At 35.9% G+C, this 22,041-nt stretch overlaps 1 protein-coding gene and 1 pseudogene across 1 annotated transcript in view; both read left to right on the forward strand.

The window, feature by feature from the left end:
- Positions 1–20,973, forward strand: part of MEI4 (meiotic double-stranded break formation protein 4) — a 200,173-nt gene extending 179,200 nt beyond the window's left edge. Inside the window, exon 6 of the mRNA XM_081827507.1 lies at positions 18,879–20,973. Coding sequence (XP_081683633.1) covers positions 18,879–19,139 — 261 coding nt within the window. The 3' untranslated portion in view covers positions 19,140–20,973. The remainder of the gene's footprint in view (positions 1–18,878) is intronic.
- Positions 20,974–21,066: 93 nt separating this feature from the next.
- On the forward strand, positions 21,067–21,780 carry LOC102743547 (S-adenosylmethionine decarboxylase proenzyme 1 pseudogene; annotated as a pseudogene).
- Positions 21,781–22,041: the final 261 nt, after the last annotated feature.

Below are 22,041 nucleotides of genomic sequence, written 5' to 3' on the forward strand. Positions count from 1 at the left end.
GGGCTCCCTGCTCGGCAGGGAGTCTGCTTCTCCCTCTGACCCTCCCCCCTCTCATGTGCTCTCTCTCATTCTCTCTCTCTCAAATAAATAAATAAAATCTTTAAAAAAAAAAAAGACTTCAAGCTGAAAAGAAAAGGCACTAATAACAAAAAAATATATGAAAGTAAAGATCTCACTGGTAAAGGTGACTATAAAGTAAAGATAGTGGATTAAACTCATATAAAGCTAATATGCAGGTTAAAAAACAAAAATAGTAAAAGTGACTAATTATTGGTCAGAGGATACACAAAATAAAGATGTAAAATATGACATAAAAAATGAAAGGGGATAGTCAAAACAGTTTTTAAAATGTGTTCAAATTTAAGTTGCTACCAACTAAAAATAGACTTATATGTACATATAGGCTGTCATATGTGAACCTCATGGTAAACACAAAGCAAAAAAGTAGATACACACAAAAAATGAGATAAATATAAACATAATTCTAAAGAAAGTCATCAAACCACAAGGAAGAGAACAAGAGAACAAGAAAGGAACAGAGAAGAACTACAAAACACACAAAAAAACAATTAACAAAATGGCAATAAATACATATTTATCAATGATTACTTTGAATGTTAAATGGACTAAATTTTCCAATCAAAAGACACAAAGTGGGTGAATGGATTAAAAAACATGATTCATTTATGTAATTTTCTATAAGAGACTCACTTCAGATCTAAAGACACACATAGACTGAAACTAAAGGATGGAAAAAGGTATTTTATACAAACGGAAACCAAAGGAAAGCTGATATAGCTAAACTGATATCAGAAAAAAACTTGAAAGCAAAGACTGTAATAAAAAACAAAGAAGGGTATTTTATAAATATAAAGAGGCCAATCCAACAAGAGGTTATAACATTTGTAAACATTTCTGCACCCAAAATAGGAATACCTAAATATATAAAGCAAATATAAATAGACCTAAAAGAATTGACAGTGATGCAACTAAAGTAAGAATATTAATACCCAATTTACATTCATGGATAAGTCATCCAGAAGAAAATCAATAAGGAAACTTTGGCTTTAAACAACACATTAGACCAGGTGGACTTAAAGATGTATATAGAACATTCCATCCAAAATAAGTGGAATACACATTCTTCTTGTGTACACATGGAACATTATTTGGAATAGGTCACATGTTTGGTCACAAAACAAGTCTCAAATTTAAGAAGACTGAAATCATAGCAAGGATCTTTTCTGACTACAATGATATGAAACTAGAAACCAATTATGAGAAGAAAACAGGAAGTATCATAAATAATTGGAGATTAAACAAGATGCTACTGAACAACCACTGGGTTAATGAAGAAATCAAAGGAGAAATCTAAAAATACTGTAAGATAAATGAAAATGGAAATACAATTCAAAATCCATGAAATGCAGCAGAAGTAGTTCTCAGATAGTCATACTAAGATAGGTCTACCTCATAAAACAAGAAAACTCTAAAATAACAATCTAACTTTATAACTAAAAGAGCTAGAAAAAGAAGAATGAAGCCCAAAGTTAGTAATATGAAGGAAATAATAAAGATCAGAAGGAAAAGAAATGAAATAGAGACAAAATAAAACAATAGAAAAGGTCAGTGAAACTAAGAGCTGGTTCTTTGAAAAGATAAACAAATTGACAAACCTTTATCTAGACTCACCAAGAAAAAAGAGAGGGTTCAAATAAATAATACTGGAAATGAAAGAGGAGTTACACACCTGATACTACAGAAATACAGGGGATAGTAAGAGACTATTGTGAACAATTACACACAGCAACAAACTGGACAATCTAGAAGAAATGGATAAATTTCTAGAAACATACAATCTTCTAAGACTGAATCACGAAGAAACAGAAAAATCTGAAAAGACTAATTACTAGTAAGAGGATTGAATCAGTAATCAAAACCTCCCAACAAACAAAAGTTCAGGACTAGACAGCTTCACTGGTAAGTTCTACAAAATTTTCAAGGAATAATTAATACCAATCCTTCTCAAACTATTCCAAGAAATAAGAGGGAACTCTTCCAGACTCATTTTTTTTTCTTTTCTTTTCCTTTGTTTTTAATAATATAATGATTCAGCAATTCAATACATTACACAGTGCTCACCATGATAAGTGTACTCTTTAATTCCCATCCCCTATTCACCCATTTCCCCACCCCCACATCCCTCTAGTAACCATCAGTTTGTTCTCTACAGTTAAGGGTCTGTTTCTTGGTTTGACTCTATCTCTCTCTCTTTCTTCCCCTTTGTTCATTTGTTTTATTTATTAAATTCCAAATCTGAGTGAAATCATATGGTATTTGTCTTTCTCTGATTGACTTATTTTGCTTATGAAAGAGGGGTCAAGAATATACATTGGGGAAAGGACAGTCTGTTCAGTAAGCACTTTGGGAAAACTGGACAACTACAGGCAGAAGAATGAAACTGGACCACTATTTTTAAACAATAACACAAAAAATATGGATTAAAAACTTGAACATCAGACCTGAACCATTGAAATCCTAGAAGAAAAAATTTGCAGTAAGCTCCCTGACACAGGTCTTAGCAATGATTTTTTGAATCTGACACCTAAAACAAAAGCAACAAAAGCAAAAATAAACAAGTGGGACTACATGAAACTAAAAAGCCTCTGCACAGCAAAGGAAACCATCAACAAAATGAAAAGGCCACCTAGTGAATGGGATAAAATATTTGCAAACATATACCTGATAAAGGGTTAATGTATAAAAAAAAATATAAAGAACTCATACAACTCAATAGCAAAATCCCCCAAATAGTCCAATTAAAAATGGGCAGAGGATCTGAATAGATGTTTTTCCAAAGAAAATAGACATGTGGCCTATAGGTACATGAAAAGATGCTCAATATCACTAATCATCAGGGAAATGCAAAACATAATCTCAATGAGATATCTCTTCATATCTTCAGAATGGCTATTATCAAAAAGACAAATATAACAAGTGTTAGAAAGAATGTGGAGAAAAGGGAATCCTAGTGCAGTCTTGCAGTAAATGTAAACTGTAGAATTACCATCTGACCCAGCAATTCCACTTCTGGGTATTTATCTAGAGAAAATGAAAACATTAATTTGAGAAGATATATGCAGCTTCAGGTTCATTGCAGAATTATTTGCAATAGCCAAGATATGGAAACAACCTAAGTGTCCATCAGTGGATAAATGGATAAAAAAAAGATGTGATCTATATATATAAAATGGAATACAATTCGGCCATAAAATAAATCTTACCATTTGTAATAACAAATGCCCCTTAAGGGCATTATGACAAGTGAAGTATTTCAGACAAAGAAAGACAAATACTATATGATCTCATTTATATGTGGAATTTAAAAAACAAAACAAAAAAATAAGCTCGTAGATACAGAGGACAAATAAGTGCTTGACAGAGGCATGAGGTGGTGAGTTGGGAAAATGGGAAAAGGGGGTCCAAAGGTACAAACTTCCAGTTATAAAATAAGTAAGTCATGGCGATGTAATGTACAGCATATTGGCTGTAGTTAATAACACTATTTTGCATATTTGAAAGTTGCTAAGACAGCAAATCCTAGAAGCTCTCGTCACAAGAAAAAGATTTTTTGTAATTGTGTATGGTGATGGATGTTAATTAGACTTACTATGATTTTTCACACATATATAAATTGTATCATGTTGTACACCAGAAACAAATATAATATGTCAATTATACTTCAATCTATAAAAGTATGAAATATGAGGGGAAAATCTTACGAAATTTATTTTTATATTTTTGTGACTTCCTTAGATCATCTGCATACCTTCACATAATTTGCCTTAACTTCAAGACACACTAGTATATTCCAATTCATTTAATTCCGATGCTTATTACCCGGAATTACTACAAACCCCATGAGTTAACAGTATAGTCCCCATCAAGACTGTCCTCACTTCAGATGCCAGCCCCAAGTTCATGGGCCTCCAGGCTATCTACACTTCTGACCAACTTGCTACAAATGAGGGGGAATTCCTCCTACCTCCTTTAGGTTTGATAAATTACTAGAATAACTCACAGAATTCAGGAAATTTCTGTCCTTATTAGAAAGGATACAAATCAGGTCAGTCAAATGTAGAGACCCATAGGACAAGGTCTAGAAGAACCCTAAACACAGAGCTTTATGTGCTCTCTTTTCATGGAATCCAGGTACAGCACCCTTTTGGTTTATCGGAAGATCCACCTACCATCATTTTCCAGAGTTTTAACTGGAGAATCATTATGTAGAAATGATTCACTCCGTGGACACATGACAACTCAGTCTCCATCCCCGCCCTTCCCTCGAGGTCAGGCTGGTTTAATGCCCAGTTCTCTAAATACGTGGTTGGTGTTTCAGGTGATAGCCCCTGTCTTTACTCTTCTTGTTAGCATAATCTCAAGTGTGAGCCATGGGCCCACTATGAATAACAAAGGCACTCCTCTATCATTAAGGAAATTCCAAGGATTTAGAGGTTGTCTCCCAGGAATGAGGTACAAAGACCAAATTCTTCTCTATACAATACATGCTTTCTAAATTGTTGTATTACATTTTTATGAAAAATAATATACCTTTAAGCCAAAGTTCTTTTTTTCAATGAGAGCCTATGCAGGTTTTCCCATAATTGCTTCAAAACTATGTATATAAAATGTTATTGTTGCCAAGATATACACTCTCATGGATCATTAAAATGAGTATGTCCATATTAATTATATGCAATTGTATACACACATAAATATATTTATGCATGTGGATATGTGTATACACACACATTTTCCTAAAATAGTTGTATATATAGTTTGGGTACTCTTTTTCTCTAAACGAATTTTCTAAAAACTGTATCTTTGAAAGGATAATAGCAGTAAACTTTCTAGTATACTTGCTAAGAGTAACTATTTTGTAGTAATTTTCTGTGGATAATCCCTGGAAGCATATTAGTTAGGCTCAAAGAGGTAATGTTATTTGATGGTATGTCACATCATCTAAGATCATTAGAAAAATTTCTGCATAAGAGAATTTTCCACACAAGATTCTTCTTAAATTTTATTTTAACATTTTAATGGAACTCTATGGTATATTTGACTATTTACTAAATAGAGCAAATCAAGCATCACTTAATCATTTTCCAGAATCATCATCTGTTTTTGAATTGTACTGTTATATCCTTGGCAACACATTCAATTTAAGCATATTGAGCTCTTTTCCCATTCTAAGAGATCCAGAAATTATCAGGTCTGAATTTTACAGTTTTTTTCTAATTTCTCCTTTGCTGGGCGCCTGGGTGGCTCAGTCGTTAAGCGTCTGCCTTCGGCTCAGGTCATGATCTCAGGGTCCTGGGATCGAGCCCCGCATCGGGCTCCCTGCTCCGCGGGAAGCCTGCCTCTCCCTCTCCCACTCCCCCTGCTTGTGTTCCCTCTCTCGCTGTCTCTCTCTCTGTCAAATAAGTAAAATTAAAAAAAAAAAAAGTAATTTCTCCTTTGCTATCAATTCTTGCTTCTTTCAATTTCCTGTGGCAGTATTTCCTGCCCTGCTCTTATTACCTTCAGAATTAGCCCATGATATGAGTTGAGGAAATGTGAGGACCCAGTGACCCTCTCTCTAGAGTCACATGCACAGTCTACCAGGATTGTTTCCTGGTGGCTGTTTCACTGGCTCAGGGGCTGCAAATTCCAGGATGTTTGACATTTGGAAACTGGACATCCAGATAAGTGCAGCTTTATTCCCAAAAAGTGGAACATTTTACAAGGAACTACTGTATTCCCTTACAAATGAAACATTATGAATTAGAGTACTAAAAAGCTTTTGAATAAAGGATTCATTTTTCTTCTTACTGAAGCCACGTTCTTCAAATATTTGGAGGGTTTTTGTTGTATTAGTAAATATACCGTCTTACTTAAAACTTTAATGTCATTGTGTCAGATCCAGATATTATATTTAGGATTGAATTTGAATAAAGAATAGATCAGTCTTCTAAAGTTAGCAGCATAGTTTCCAAAAAAGGTAAAATTTATTGGAATTTCAGACTCAGATTAAGAACAAATCTAATTACATTTAAAATGTTGTCAATGTTTTTTAAACATGTCTTCGAAATTAACCAGTGATAGTCAACTTATTGGGCACATTATTTTTTTCTGAAAATAATTGCTTATAAAGCATATATCCAAGTCCAAACACTGTTGATTAAGTAAACTACTTGATATGTCTTATAAATGCAAGTATCTCCCAAGAATACTTGATTTTAATTTTGTAATATGTATCTGAAAAAGACAAACACTTTTGACACCTGTGTATTATATGCATACTAAATTGTTCTCCTACTTGTTTTGTTTTCACTGCATTTCAGTTACCATGTGAATTTCCCATCATGTACTTCATTTCCCTTGTAAGCCATTGCTAGTTTAATTTTCTAAAACAGTAGTATTTAGAATTCTCCATTGAGATTATTTGCTGAGTGCATTCTTCATATTTTTTTGACTGTAACCCACTTAGCAGCAATGCCACTATAACACTATGGACATGACTCTCTTATGATATATATCACATTATATTGTGATTGTTTACATATTTAACTCCACCTTAAATTATGATGCCTAAAGGATATGAAGCCATACTTCTGTCATTTTGTGTAATTTCCACCTCAACATCATGGTTGGCAGTAGCTACTGAGGACATGTTATTTGAACAAGAGAGCTAATGGAAGCCTCAGTTCTCTGGTTCTATACTCCCCCTCCTCCTTTTTTTTCTATTTGTTGTCAGGTGTAGTGACTGTCACCACCACCTAAGAAAGCTTTCTCTAGGGTCACTTAGCATTTTTGTGACAAATAAATTTCCCCAGCAGCATCTCACTGTGAAGATAATGAAAATAGTTAAGCCAGAAAAGCTATCTCATAGTTTGAAGTCTACTTCCTTCTCCTAAGCTTTCTGCATTACATATGGATCTTGTCTTTTCAAAAATTTCTCTAGAGTACCTTCAGATAACAAAATTATAGTTGTTTGAAATAGTATTTCATATAGTTGTGAAAACAACTAAATGTTGTATATACATTTTAATTAGAAAATCATCTAGATAAAAGGTAACATTTAAAATGTCATTAAACAATATCACAGAGTTGTAGCATGACTGCTGTTTATTCAGAGATTATTTCTATTATGACATTTCTCTGTTCTTAAAAGTAATTTATCAAATTCATAAAACTAAACACCATTTTACTGTAGGCCAATTATATCTCAAAAAGCCTTATTTTTAAAAAAGGAGAGATAGTGGTTGGTTGATTTTTAAAAGGACAAGAATGTATCATGTACCTTGCTCTCGGCCCAGTCTCTACTACAACAATAATACAAAATGTTCATAAGAACACAGAGTTTTTGAATTTGAATAAAGAATAGATCAGTCTTCTAAACTTTTTTCTAAACATTGTGTTTCCAAACTTTCCCGTGCGTTGTGTATATCAAGCTCTGATAAAGTGGTTTCATTGAATTAGTGGAGATACATACCGAAAATAGGAAGAAAAAAGGGACAAATGTATTGACTTTTAATTTCTGTGACTCCAACCCTGTTCAGCTGGCCTTTGGGAGATAATTAGTAGATTATCTGAGGCCAATCAGATTTGGCTTTCAGTTTCCAAACAAAATTATTGCAAAGGGTCTGGTCACTATGAGCCCATCCTCTTGTCCTTGATCTTGGGCTTTGGATCCAGTGCTCTTAAATATATAAACCTTCACACACACACACACACACACACACACACACACACACACACGACTACTTTGGCAAATTTATCAAAGCCTAGATATGCAGCCTCTAGGAAATTATTTTAGCCTCTGGCTTTTGCCTGGCTGGGCAGTCACTGATGCTACTCCAACAAATCTGGTTCCTGCCTTCTGCCTAGTTGGGCAGGATCTGATGCTGCCTTGGATAATCTTTATTTAGAGTCCTAAAGAAGAATGTTTCATGTTGATTTTACCCCCACTGGCTATTTGAACATTTGTTTTCCATCAGTAATGGCCATCTGGATCTGTTTTTCAATATGTATCAAGTATTTCACCACTTTTTCTCAAGCTCTGTCTTAATGACATGATGGAAATGGCTTAACTTGGTGAAACAGTGCATTTTCTCTCCCAAGAATACTACTTCTGTGCATCATGATCTGGGCCTTCCTTCAGGAAGGTAAGTATAAAACATTTAAGTGGCAATAGAGCTCAAGGAACCAAACACATTCTTTAAGATTGTGTTAACATACAGAATTGATTTGGCCCTTGACTGCACACACCAGACAGTCCAGTCTGGTTCCATTGCCTTAGAGAAGGCAGAGGTGTAGGGATTCTGTAGAGATTGGTGACATCTTTCCCCACACCCCTATAAGCTCTCTGCCTCTCCCTTGCTTCAGTGCGTATTCACCAGCCAGAGACAGAGGCCCCTGTGGTAGTAGCCAAACAAGTGTTTTATCTATGCTGATAATAGCTTTCAAGTCATCTCTCCAAAAGAATCCTGCCATACCCCCCAGGAGGAAGTGAGCCTGCAATATCCCCATTCACGACTAAACTCATTTCCTGACATTTAGCGTCTTCTCACACCACATGACTCAGTTCTCTTGAGAGTTCTTCTCTCACCCTTACAGCATGCACTCTGCATTGCCATTATTTATTTACTTCTTTGCCTCCCTAGAAGCATACTAGGAATTCTTGTAGAGGTAGGGATCTTGTCCTATCCGGCCCTGTATCCGCAGCACTTATCGTCGGGTGTGACACACGAGAGCACCCAACGCATGCAGTAGGACTGACAGAAGAGAGAGATGAGTGCAAAGCAAGCAGAAACAAAATTTTAAAGTGCTAAGTACTCCCAGCTGAATTAGTCCTTAAGGAATTTAGCTGCTTTTATTCCAGTCTCTGAACCCTGTTCTTTCACTTAATAGACTCTTATATTAATAACCAGATTATCTGGTTTGTACTGCTTTGCCAAGAACTGTGATGAAAGTCCAAACTAGTGAATGATCTATTTGCTTCTCAAATGTACTTGAAAGGAATTTCTAGCCTTAGATTAAGTTTCATATAATGGTATAAAATGGTGAAAATTGTCCTGTGAGTGGGATTGATGACCACATAATGAAGGGTACAGATCGATCTCTAAGAAAGGAGTGAGGATTCAGTGTAAAGCTGTTTAAAGTTGACTCAGGAAATCTGTTAGAACAGAAAAATGCCATGTCCCTGTATTAGAAATTCTCTATCATGTATGTGAGGAAATCTGAGAATAAGAGTCTAGGTGAATCTATCTTATCATATCCACCATTCTGCTTATTCTGATGACCAAGAAAATGATAAATAGGAGTCAAAGCACAGGATATTTCCCCAGAGAAAAGTGTAAGTATAAAATTTTTAAGTACTTGGGATTTAATCTATGACATTAATGGGTTAGTCATGAGAAGGGCAAAATTACTAGGAATCAGAAACTCATTTTTACCAACTTGCCTCTAGGATAAACCTGAACAAGTTGATCTCTTTCACACTAGTCAGATAATTGGAGAATACAACACTTAAAAAAAAAAGATAGTCAAGCTGGCTATTTATCATGTCTTGTTAGGGAGTTAGAGGTAGGGATGGGGCTGATGGACATTTTTACAGTTGTTCATATCACATAAGACTGCATTTAACCCATACTGATACCATCTTCAGGGCCTTCTAATATCAGAAAGGCTTTAAAGTAAATATCTCACATTTTGTTTCTTTAGCATCATCCTTCTATACAAAAAAGAATGCTCTGCTACTTTTGTCTATGAAGGACTTCCTTGGTAGAGGAAAGTATATGGAAAATACATCCTTAGGTTCTTTACACAGCTCTAGATGAACAATTTGCAGTAAGTTTGAAATGCTTCTAAAAATTGACCACAGTACAGTACTTGAGTAATAGCAGTAGCCTTCCTCCAGGTGAAAAGTGCCTTATGGATGGGACTATATCTTTTTCACTTTAGGTAAACACATAATGATAATGGGGCACAGTCAAGCAACCGACTCTTGGTTTCAGCCAGGTCATGATCTCAGAGTCATGAGAGTCAGCCCTGCATCAGGCTCCACACTCAGCATGGAGTCTGCTTGAGATTCTCTCTCTCTGTCTCCCTCTGACCCTCCCGCTCATGCTCTCCCTCTTTCTAAAATAAATAAATCTTAAAGAAAATATAACAATAATGATGGTGATAATAACAGATAATAGATAATACTTATTTGAAAATGTGCATGTTTTAAATATATAAATATGTGTGTGTATCCTGTGCTGGGTTTTGAACATGTAATTTAATCTACTCTCTCAGCAACCCCAAGGAGGAGTTACCCTTGTTATTTCCAAATTTTGGATGAGGAAAGGTAGGTTTAGTAAGGTTAAATAACTTGCCCAGCTCACATAGCTAGTAAATGGCAGAGGTGGGGTTTAATAAACAATGAATATGTGTTCAATTGATGGCCTTTGAGGAAAAAAAAAGTCTTGCTTAGTAAGATTCTATTTTCTCAAAGATCTCAACCAACAGGGCCTCTGCCACATCTGTTCTTATTTGGAGTCTCAGCCTAGGTATTTTTGTCAAACAAATACAAATCATCCTTCTCCTTTCTGTGATTCTTGTCCAAACTCCTTGCCCTCTGTAGGCCATTTTCTTTTTCAGTCTGTTCATTTTGCTATTACTTTATTATATAATCTCAGCCCTAAGAAACAGATTTGAGAAAAGTAGGTAAAATTGGTTAATGAAAAAATCATTATTTTTAAACAAGGCTCATAATGACAGATTTAAATTTTTTGTTATGTATATTCATTTCATGAGTAGCTTTAAATCTTGCATACTCAAACTATTTCCCATAGAAAACATGGCAAAATACCAAGATTGCAATGTTAGTACTTTCAGTAGTTTAGAACTTTTCATCTAGGTTACCCTCAAAATTAGACATAAGCCCTTAGAACCAGTCCAGGATTCAGTGTTTTAGGCAGATAATCATACCATTATCTGTATAAAGCAAAAAGGATTAATACCCATTGGATCCTTTTTATTCTTCTTTACCTGGCAATCTGATCAAAAGATGACTCACCAATCTGTACCCCTCACACCCTTTGAGCCCTGGCTCACAATTCATCTCTAGGAAATCTTTCCTAATTAACTATATTCTGCTCTGATCAGCCTTTTGCTTTATACACCTTCAGTATGGTTTGGCACCCAGGTTTTGGGACCAAAAAAGGATAGAACACCATTTTTGCAGGACATAGTTTTAAATGAATGTGTGCTTCTATTGCAATCATAAATGCATTGATTTTAAATATACATATATGGGGCACCTGGGTGGCTCAGTCAGTTAACCATCTGACTTCAGCTCAGGTCACAATCTCATGGCCCTGGGATCCAGCCACGTTCTCAGCATTCTGGGATCGCGTTGGGCTTGGCGCTCAGCTTCTCCCTTTCCCTCTCCCTCTGCCCCCCCCGCCTCGTGCTCACTCTCTCTCTCTCTCTCTTATTCTCCCTCTCAAATAAATGTTTTTAAATTTTATATTATTATGGTATGTTAGTCACCATACATCATTAGTTTTAAAATATTTTTTTAAAAAGTAAATAAATAAAGAAACACACATTTATATAACGTGCATACAGTTCTCCTACTCTGTTCTCAAGCACTGTTGCTACCATGGTCATGCTCAAGATTCTGCTGGCCCCAGAGCTAAGCCCCTGCTTACTTATCAGCTCTTTCAGTGCTTTCTCCTGTGCTTCAGAAGCGGCAAGCTAGTGAACTGCTGATAGAGGGTTAACTTCACCCTCCTCAACCCCTCCACTGAAATCTACTGCCTTCTTTGCTTTCTAGTAGATAAAAAAGGCTAAGTTATTAAAACTCAGGGATAAGTTTCCCACTTAATTATCATGGTGACAACTGACCTTTTCCTTTAAAGTATTATGTTTAATTCATTCTTTTAGAGACTACTAATTTTAGTTGTATCTTACTTACTGCTTCTATCTAATAAATTCTGGCATGGAGGATACTGAGCCAATGTTATATTTATATTCAGTGAACATTTAATTTAACATTTAGATTATTTGCCTATACTCTCTGACTTGATTTTCTGCCCTGTAATGATCCAATTTTCTCCACCTCTTGCGCTTGTAGCAATAAGAAAAATGTCATGTTGTGTTTTTACCCCTTCCGTAACAGCATGCTTATTTCTGAAAGTGTCAAGAGTTCACCACTGCATGCCTTTGGCTAGCACACGTAAATTTTCAAACCACTGAATTTAATGGACTATTACATCTTTATATTTTTCAGTATTAAATATAAGCATCCACACTGCGAGCCACACTCAAATGTATGGTACACTTTGTTACATCATCTGCTGTCAAGAAACGTGACTTTGTTATTGCCCCTTTAGGCATCTCTGTCCTTCCTATGTCAGAGACAGCAGAAGGCAGCACCTTCTCAAGGCAAAGAAACCTTCAGAGCCCCCTTCCTGCCTAGTTGAAGTCTCAAGGTTCCAATTTTATTTTTTTTTAAGATTTTATTTATTTATTTGAGAGAAAGAGAGCACGAGCAAGAGAGATAGGGAGAGGGAGCACAAGCAGGGGAGGTGAGGGTCAAGGGAGAGGGAGAAGCAGACACCCTGAAGAGCAGGGAGCCTGACTCAGGGCTTGATCCCAGGACCCTGGGATCATGACCTGAGCTGAAGGCAGATGCTTAACCAGCTGAGCCACCCAGGCGCCCCACCAAGGTTACAATTTTAAAAGACCAAAATGGAAGAAGGGGACCCAAGCATAGTCCAGGAAGGTATAGCCATCCTGTGTGGATATATTGAGCTGCACCATGCCTCCAGAATCTGGCCCTTTTTACTGACCCATGGGTGGCCCTCATCCTCAAGCTCACAAGATGGCTACTCTACCTCCAAGCGCTGTATCGGTATTTCAGAGCAGGAAAAATGGTGAAGAGGGAAGCCAAAGCTGCCTTCTGCCAGACTCTGTCTACTATTAAAGAGCTTTCCCAGAAGCCCACCCAGTTACTTATATTTATATCTCTTTGAGAAGAATTAGCCTTAAGAGAGACTGGACATAGACATTTTTAGTTGATCTATTGCCACCCTGAGCAAAACCGGGTTTCTTTTGATGAAAAGGGAGGGAGAAATGGATATGGAATAAGCAAATAGTGCCTGCTTCAAGGATAAGTCTCTACAAAAAATGTCAAGCTAACCTTGACTGACTTCCAACTAAAACAATAATTAGGAAACTGGCATTATGTGTCTATAGCCTAACTTCAGGATCTAAGTGTTGAAGTGAAACTTAGCAGCATGTAAAGAAAATTAATATTTTTCACCACTGAAAAAAGTATTTGGAGACTAACTTTCTTAAGCCCAGCTCAGGAGTAGAAAAATAAATCTAAGAAATATTTTAATTCTGAAAATATTCTACAAAAATATCTGGTGATTTTTCTACCAAGAAAATATTTTCTCTTTTGAAGGTTCCTTATTACATAAAATGGGATTAGGTAATAGAAATAGTCATGGAACTCTAAAAGCTTCCTCTCAAGATTCCTTCCATTCAAAAAGACCTGGATAGAAAGATAAACTGATAGCATTTTATCAGATGCACACAGCCATCTTGTTCATGTACCTGGGTCATTCAGTCTTCCTGGAAGGATGTTCAGGGAAAACACTTGAGTATTTTCCTGGCTGGTATGTTCCACCTGTGTTGGGTATTTTCTTTTTTTTTTTTTTTTTAGATTTTATTTATTTATTTGACAGAGAGAGACACAGCGAGAGAGGGAACACAAGCAGGGGGAGTGGGAGAGGGAGAAGCAGGCTTCCCGAGGAGCAGGGAGCCCGATGCGGGGCTCGATCCCAGGACCCCGGGATCATGACCTGAGCCGAAGGCAGACGCTTAACCGACTGAGTCACCCAGGCGCCCCGTGTTGGGTATTTTCAAACACTGATGCGATTCAGTCTAGTTCGATGCTGAGAGTGTAAAAATAACACCAAATCCGGTGGACTGTCACTTTGAGAGCATTTATTTTTCTTTTATTCAGTTTACACACTAATTCAGAAAGTGTCTGAGCATATGATTAAGCAGAGCAGGCAGCTGCCAGTGTGATGAAATCTGGGAACTACAGGAAAGACCGCCCCCACAGATATGCCGTTTCAGTTGTGTTGAAAGGAAGGCTGTGAAGGCATGTTAGCTAAGCGTATACTGCCCCTAAAGAGAGGAGTTAGTTTCAAATTACTGTTCTGTAACTGCTAATATCTTAGAGTAAAAGAATGTGTCAAATGATTTGGTACAGGCATTTAGGATCGAGGTGGAACCCAAGACAGATAAATTCTAGTAAGTGTAAAGGCAAAGTCCAAAACAACATAGAGATGGGGCACTAGGGCAAGGACCCCAGCCCACCTGGAAGTAGAGCTAAACATGCCCAAAGAATCTCAAAGCCAATGGAAAGGTACCAAGACACACTGTCTGCTTCACACTCTTGCCCTGAAATTTCCTGGGATGCTATGGCCTTTATCAGAAGGGAGAAACTCCCTTATTTGTGATAAGCACCATTTGACAACTTTTTATTCATAGAATTGTTATACATGAAAACCAGGGTTAACTAAAAATAAATCTAAATAATTTCAAAAAAGAATAGTCATTGAGTTCACAAAATCCTAATGTATTTTAAGAGCCCAGTAAGATAAATGCTGAAATATATAGCTAATATTATCAGTAGAGGTGAACCCTAAAATCATTGCAACACACCTGCCTAGATTATCATGATAAAATATCATACCCTGTTGTAGTTAAAGCTTCAAAGTGAATTAAATAAATGTGCCCTTTTGCTACAGAATTTGTATTTCAGCGCTACCTAATTTATGTTAATGTCTAAATAGGTTAAGCAGCTATGTTTATAACATAGTTCCAAGGAAGAATTATCTGTTAACTCATACAGGATTTGTACTATCTATGGTCATTAGTGAGCAGGTTGACAAATATTTAAGTATTGCTGATAAGATCAGGTTAAACACATACTGTGAATTTTTTTAGTTTGGAATAAGTATTTGAAAAGTATTTTTAATATTGAAAAATGGCTCTGTGATTCTCCTTCAGATAGTAACCAGTATGTATCTATAGTAGTTCCTTTTACATTGCTCTAATTCCTGTTCAGTTCAAAACAACAAATGTATATTGAGATCTACTATGAGCAAGACAGACATTGTTTTAGGAATTGTAGAAACTAGTGACAGGAACACATTTGCTTCTCTCAACATGTTTAGAATCTAAGTGGGTGATGAAATAAATATAACCAACCAGAATATAAGGGAAATAGTACAAATCTATAAAATTGAGGGGCTTGGGAAAGGCTCAGTGGATAGGTGGCATCTACGATAGGTGCTGAAGGGTGCTCAGGGTGCTAGTAATGAGATATTGATGAGAGAGGCCATTCTAGATCAAGAGAATTGGCACATAGATATTAGGAATATTCACTTAAGAATGTAGAGTCTAGTTTGTAGGAGTGTGATATACAGGCAGTTAGAGAAGTAGTTCTTATTACAAGCACTTTTTTTTTATTATGTTATGTTAATCACCATACATTACATCATTAGTTTTTGATGTAGTGTTCCATGATTCATTGTTTGCATATAACACCCAGTGCTCCATTCAGTACATGCCCTCTTTAATACCCATCACCAGGCTAACCCATCCCTCCACCCCCCTCCCCTCTAGAACCCTCAGTTTGTTTCTCAGGAAAGTCTCAAACAGAACAAGCAATCCTAAAATTTGTATGAAAACACAAAAGAACCTGAATAGCCAAAGCAATCTTGAGAAAGAAGTACAAAGCTGGAGGCATCATGCTTCCTGATTTCAAACTATATTACAAAGCTCTAGTAATCAAAACAGTACGGAATAGGCATAAAAACATACACATGGATCAATGGAGCAGAACACAGAGCCCAGAAATCAACCCACACATATATGGTCAATTAATTTATGGCAAAAAAGCCAAGAATGTACAATGGGAAAGTAGCCTCTCCAATAAATGGTGCTGGGAAAACTCAACAGCCACATGCAAAAGAATGAAACTGAACCACTATTTAATATCATACAAAAAAATAAAAATGGATTAAAGACTTGAATTTAATATCTGAAACCATAAAACTCCTAGAAGAAAACATAGGTAGCAAGCTCCTTGACATTGGTCTTGGAAATTAGTTTTTGGATTTGACACCTAAAGCAAAGGGAAAAAAAAAAGTAAAAAGAAACAATTGGCACTACATCAAACTAAAAAGCCTCTGCACAACAAAGGAAACCATCAACAAAATAAAAGGCAGCCCACTGAATGGGAGAAAATACTTGCAAATCAAATACTAAATAAAAGCTTAATATCCAAAATATATAAAGAACTTCTACAACTCAACAGCAAAAACACAGTCCAATTACAAAATGGGCAGAGGATCTGAATAGACATTTTTTCCAAGGAAGACATGGCTAACAGGTACATAGAAAGATGCTCAACATAACTAATCATCAAGGAAATGCAAATCAAATCCACAATGAGGTATCTCCTCACAGCTGTCAGAATGCTATTATCGAAAAGAGAGAAATAATAAATGTTGGTCAGAATGTGGAAAAGAGGGAACCCTTGTGTTCCCACTGTCAGTGGGGATGTCAATTGGTGTAGCCATTATGGAAAATACTATGGAGATTCATCAAAAAATTAAAAATAAAATTACCATATGATCCAGAAATTCCACTTTGGGGTATTTATGCAAAGAAAAAGAAAACACTAATTCAGAAGTATATATGTATTATCCATGTTCATTGCAGCATTATTTATACTTGCCAAGACATGGAAGGAAGCTAAATGTTCACTGATGGATGAATGGATAAAGAAGGTATGGTGTGTGTGTTTGTGTGTGTGTGTGTGTATGTATATACATAAATGCATACATATTTATATATGTGTGTGTGCACATACACATACATACAATGGATTATTATTTAGCCATAAAAGAAGAATTAAATCTTGCCATTTGTAACATGTATAGACCTTGAGGGCAATATGGTAAATGATACAAGCCAGACAGAAAAAAATAAATAAATACCATATAATGCAGTTATATGTGGGATATTGAATGGAGCACTGGGTGTTATACACAAACAATGAATCATGGAACACTACATCAAAAACTAATGATGTAATGTATGGTGATTAACATAACATAATAAAATAAAATTAAAAAAACAAAAACAAAACCAAGCTCATGAATATAGAGAGCAGACTGCTAGTTGCCTGAGGTGGGGGTTAGGGGGTGCTGAAATGGGTGAAGGGAATGGAAAGGTACAAATTTCTAGTTATAAAATGTATTTAAGTCACAGGGATCTAGTGTACAGCATGGAGACTATAGTTAATAACTATATTAACTAAACACTGTATTGAATATTTGGAAGTAGCTAGGAGAGTGGATCTTGAAAGTCCTCGTCACAAAAAAAAAAGAATTTGGTAACTATATAGTGATAGATGTTAACTGGACTTACTATGGTGATCATTTTGTAATGTATATAAATATCCAATCATTATGTGATACCTGAAGCTAATATGTTATGTCAATTATATCTCAGTAAGAAGAAAGTATATATTTAACTGTTTATAAGACCACCTTGTTATGGAGTACATTCCTCTGGGCTCTAAAAGAATGTTTCTTTTTATTTATGTATTATTAGAGTGGATAGATTTGGGGACTGTTTCCAACACATGTCTTAATAAGCAAATGATAAAGCCAGTTTATATCTTTATTTTTTTTTAAAGATTTTATTTATTCATTTGAGAGAGAGAGACAGAGAGAACACAAGCAGAGGGAGAGGCAGAGAGAGAGGGAGAAGCAGACTCTGCCAAGCTGGGAGCCCAATGCAGGGCTCGATCCCAGGACCCCAAGATCATGACCTGAGCCGAAGACAGACGCCCAACCATCTGAGCCACCCAGGTGCCCCCAGTTTATATCTTTAAACTGATTCCTGTATCCCCTCAGATTATGCTTTCCATTGTCCACTTTTTAGGCCTTACTTGATTCATCTCACTTTCAGTCATCTAGAGCCAAACAATAACTTCTCAAGACACATCTGTATTTTTCCTCATGACCATGTATGTGATTCCACATAATCTATCCTGTTCCTCCTTGATTTGTGTAGACTCAGAATGAGATCATATCTGGTCTCTTAGAGATCATAACTGTTCTAAGACTGAGTTATACTGAGTTACTCTATACTGAGTCATAACACATTCTTAGGCCGCCTGGGTGGCTCAGTCGTTAAGCGTCTGCCTTCAGCTCAGGTCATGATCCTGGGGTCCTGGGATCGAGTCCCACATCCGGCTCCCTGCTTGGTGGGAAGCCTGCTTCTCCCTCTGCCTCTCCCCCTGCTTGTGTGTGCTCTCTCTCAAATTAATAAGATCTTAAAAAAAAAAAGAAACATTCTTAAAACCCTACCCCCAAGATCTTTATGTTATCATTGGCAGTGTCATGCACTGAAAGTCTTTACCACAACACTGAATTCAACACACAAGACATTGTCAAGTATTCTCAGATTCATCTGAGTAATGAATTTTAGCAGTAGTACAGAGAAAGGATTTTGAGCTTTATAAACCATCAAGAGGAAAAAGTCATTCACCAAAACTGTAAAGTTTTTGAAAGAAAGGAAATGTTCTCCTTTGTTCTCCCTCCATCCCAATTAAAGGAACAGGAAGATAGAAAGTGTTAAATATATCAAGAATTTACTTTTTGTCTGAAAATTTAATATCTTTATTTGGCTTTTTCTGAGCTGAGCTACAACCAATATGTGTTTTAAAGAAGTTTGTTTTTTATTTGTAGGTTCAAGCCGGTTATGTGACACAGTATGAAAATATTTTCTCCCTGTTCTGGGTTCTGGAGCAGCTTCTTCAAAAGGAAACCAAAGAAGGCAACACTTCAGGTGTAGGGCATGATGATCAAGAAATCAAGAAATTTCTTCAAAAGCATGATGAAACTATTTTCCAACTCTCTGATGCGTTTCCTTTATTCACTTTTTATTTATGGAGACTGGGCATTCTCTTGAACTCAGTAGAAACTGTTGAAAGTAACTCACATCCTTAGCAATTTACTAGATGTCAGAAGCATACTGAAGTATGAAGATCTTCTGCTTAAAAGATTTTCAAGAATATTTTTTAAATGAGCATTTTAAATGGATCTCAATATAATCATTAATTCAGTAGTTTTAAATTGTATATAAAAGATTATGAGTCATATTTCTATACTAAAATCAGCCAGTTTCACTTGAGAATGTCCTTCTTATTTCCGTGTAACTGTATTTTACAATATGTTACTCAGTATAGTCTAGCTCTATTATTCTCTATAACGGACCATTAATTGTCTATCTGATAAACAGTACTTACATTTTAAAAGATTTACACGTAATAGATAGTAAAAGGCAACAGAAGAGATCTTAAAAGTTTTGTTGTTTTATCAAAACAGTCTTTAAGTGGTTATAAATGAGATTTTTAAAACTTTGTTCTTACATAGTTTCATTTACATCATTGTCTATCATCTTAGAGGATGATTCTTTAACATTTATAAACTGAATGGCCCTCAATTTCATAAAATCAAATTATTTGTTAAGTCCTTTGAAAGTAATAATTCATTGTTTAAAATGTTTGTTTTTCAAGTGTTTGTTTTGATTCTGTTTATTATGTATAATATTCCAGTTACTGTTAAAATGTAGTTAAGTCATGTATAATTATATCATTAAGGATATTTTTACAAATCTAACATCTGCCCAGAAATATACTTATTGAAAGTATATTTATACTTATTAAACGTATTAGTTGAATTTTCCAGTTACACAGTTTCATTGACTTTATTTCAATTATTAAATTCATAACCAAGTAGCTTAATGAGTACACATTATGTACTTTCCTATAGTGCAATTTAGGACACAACAAATACAAATTTACTTTATTATTTATGTGTGATATTGTTTCATAAGTTAATTACCATTCCTAAATGCCACTGGTATTTAAAAAAAATGTATATAAAATCATATCATCATCTGCCACAATTATTTTTGGAATTATTTCTGCTTTGTAGAAAAGAAAGCCTTTTTTATAAAACTCAATGTATGTATCAGTCACCTATTGTTATGTAACAAACTACTACAAAATCTCAGTGGCATACAACAATAAATATTTCTCGAATGCCTGTGGGTCAGTCACTTGCGGGATTGGCTCATTTGAACTGGATTCTGTTGGAAAGCTCTGCTCAGGTTGCAGATCCCACTGAGCTAGGCTCTTTATTACAAATTGGCTTTGGTCTCTTCCACTTGTGCTTATTCTGGGGCCCAGGTTCAGAGGGAAGCAGCTACTCAGAGCAGCTACTCAAGCTCTTCTGTGGCAATGGCAGATTGGCAAGAGGAAAAGGGCTAGGCTGAGAAGCGTTACACTGTGATTGTCTGTCCACGTGCATTAGCTGAAGTACATCAAATGGTCAAGCACAGAGAAAAGAGGCAGGGAAATACCTTCTACCCAGAGCGGGAGAACCTGCAAAGTTCCATGGCAAAGGGCATGGATACAGGAGAGGATGGAGAATTGGGGCAAATAATTTACTTTACCACACACACCAGTTGAACACAAGAAGGGTATTCCAGTTCCTGAATTAGGAGGAATTTTTCTAATATTTGATTCCCGGGATTTGTATAGTTGATGACACCACACAAAATCCACTACCCATGACATCTCCCCATCCTCACTCTTAATGATTAGACAAGGTTGGTAAATACATAAGACACAGCAGTGGCCCCTTTCCCATTGCAGCCAGCCAACATAATGATCCTAAGAAGACTTTTGTAACTAGAACAGATTTCTTAATTCTAATAGTCTTTAAAGCTTCATGGTCTGAAAATTAGCCTAGAAAATGTATTTATTTTAGAGGAACAGACAAGATGGTGGGATCATCATTAATGTACAAAATGGAGATACATATTTTCATTTGATATTATTTTTTGTAAACACTTAAATTTAATCAATTATAGGATGCTTAACCCTTCATGTTTGTCTCCAAGAGACGTTTCATTTTGAAGACATGTGGTACCACCCTCTTGCTGAAAGCACTGGTTCCCCTGTTGAAACTTGCTAGGGATTACAGTGGGTTTGATTCGATTCAAAGCTTCTTTTATTCTTGTAAGAATTTCATGAAGCCTTCTCACCAAGGGTACCCACACCGGAATTTCCAGGAAGAAATAGAGTTTCTTAATGCAATTTTCCCAAATGGAGCAGCATATTGTATGGGACGTATGAATTCTGACTGTTGGTACTTGTATACTTTGGATTTCCCAGAGACTCGGGTAATCAGTCAGCCAGATCAAACCCTGGAAATTCTGATGAGTGAGCTTGACCCAGCAGTTATGGACCAGTTCTACATGAAAGATGGTGTTACTGCAAAGGATGTCACTCGTGAGAGTGGAATTCGTGACCTGATACCAGGTTCTGTCATTGATGCCACACTTTTCAATCCTTGTGGGTATTCGATGAATGGAATGAAATCGGATGGAACTTATTGGACTATTCACATCACTCCAGAACCAGAATTTTCTTATGTTAGCTTTAAAACAAACTTAAGTCAGACCTCCTATGATGACCTGATCAGGAAAGTTGTGGAAGTCTTCAAGCCAGGAAAATTTGTTTCAGTGTTTCAGTCTCTAACAGTGTTAACTGTGCAGTACATTTAGTATTGAGGTCTAAAACTGCTGGTGAATAAGGAGATAAAATGAGACATTTATATCTCTGTTTCAAAAAAGTGGTATAAGATAGAGAATGAATGAATGATTTAAACTAGAATTAAGATGATTTAAAAATGTAGCAATTAAGATTTGATTAATGTCTAACTTCTCAATTAAAATTCAGGGTGTAAGACTAATGGAGACAGTAGAAATTAGGCAGTGCTGAAATTGATTTTAGAATAGGATGGGAAATAAAGAGGACCACGAGGCAATACTAAAAATGGA

This window comes from Leptonychotes weddellii, chromosome 8 (assembly GCF_054177405.1).
Source record: "Leptonychotes weddellii isolate Sample4059 chromosome 8, ASM5417740v2, whole genome shotgun sequence".
Taxonomy (NCBI): domain Eukaryota; kingdom Metazoa; phylum Chordata; class Mammalia; order Carnivora; family Phocidae; genus Leptonychotes; species Leptonychotes weddellii.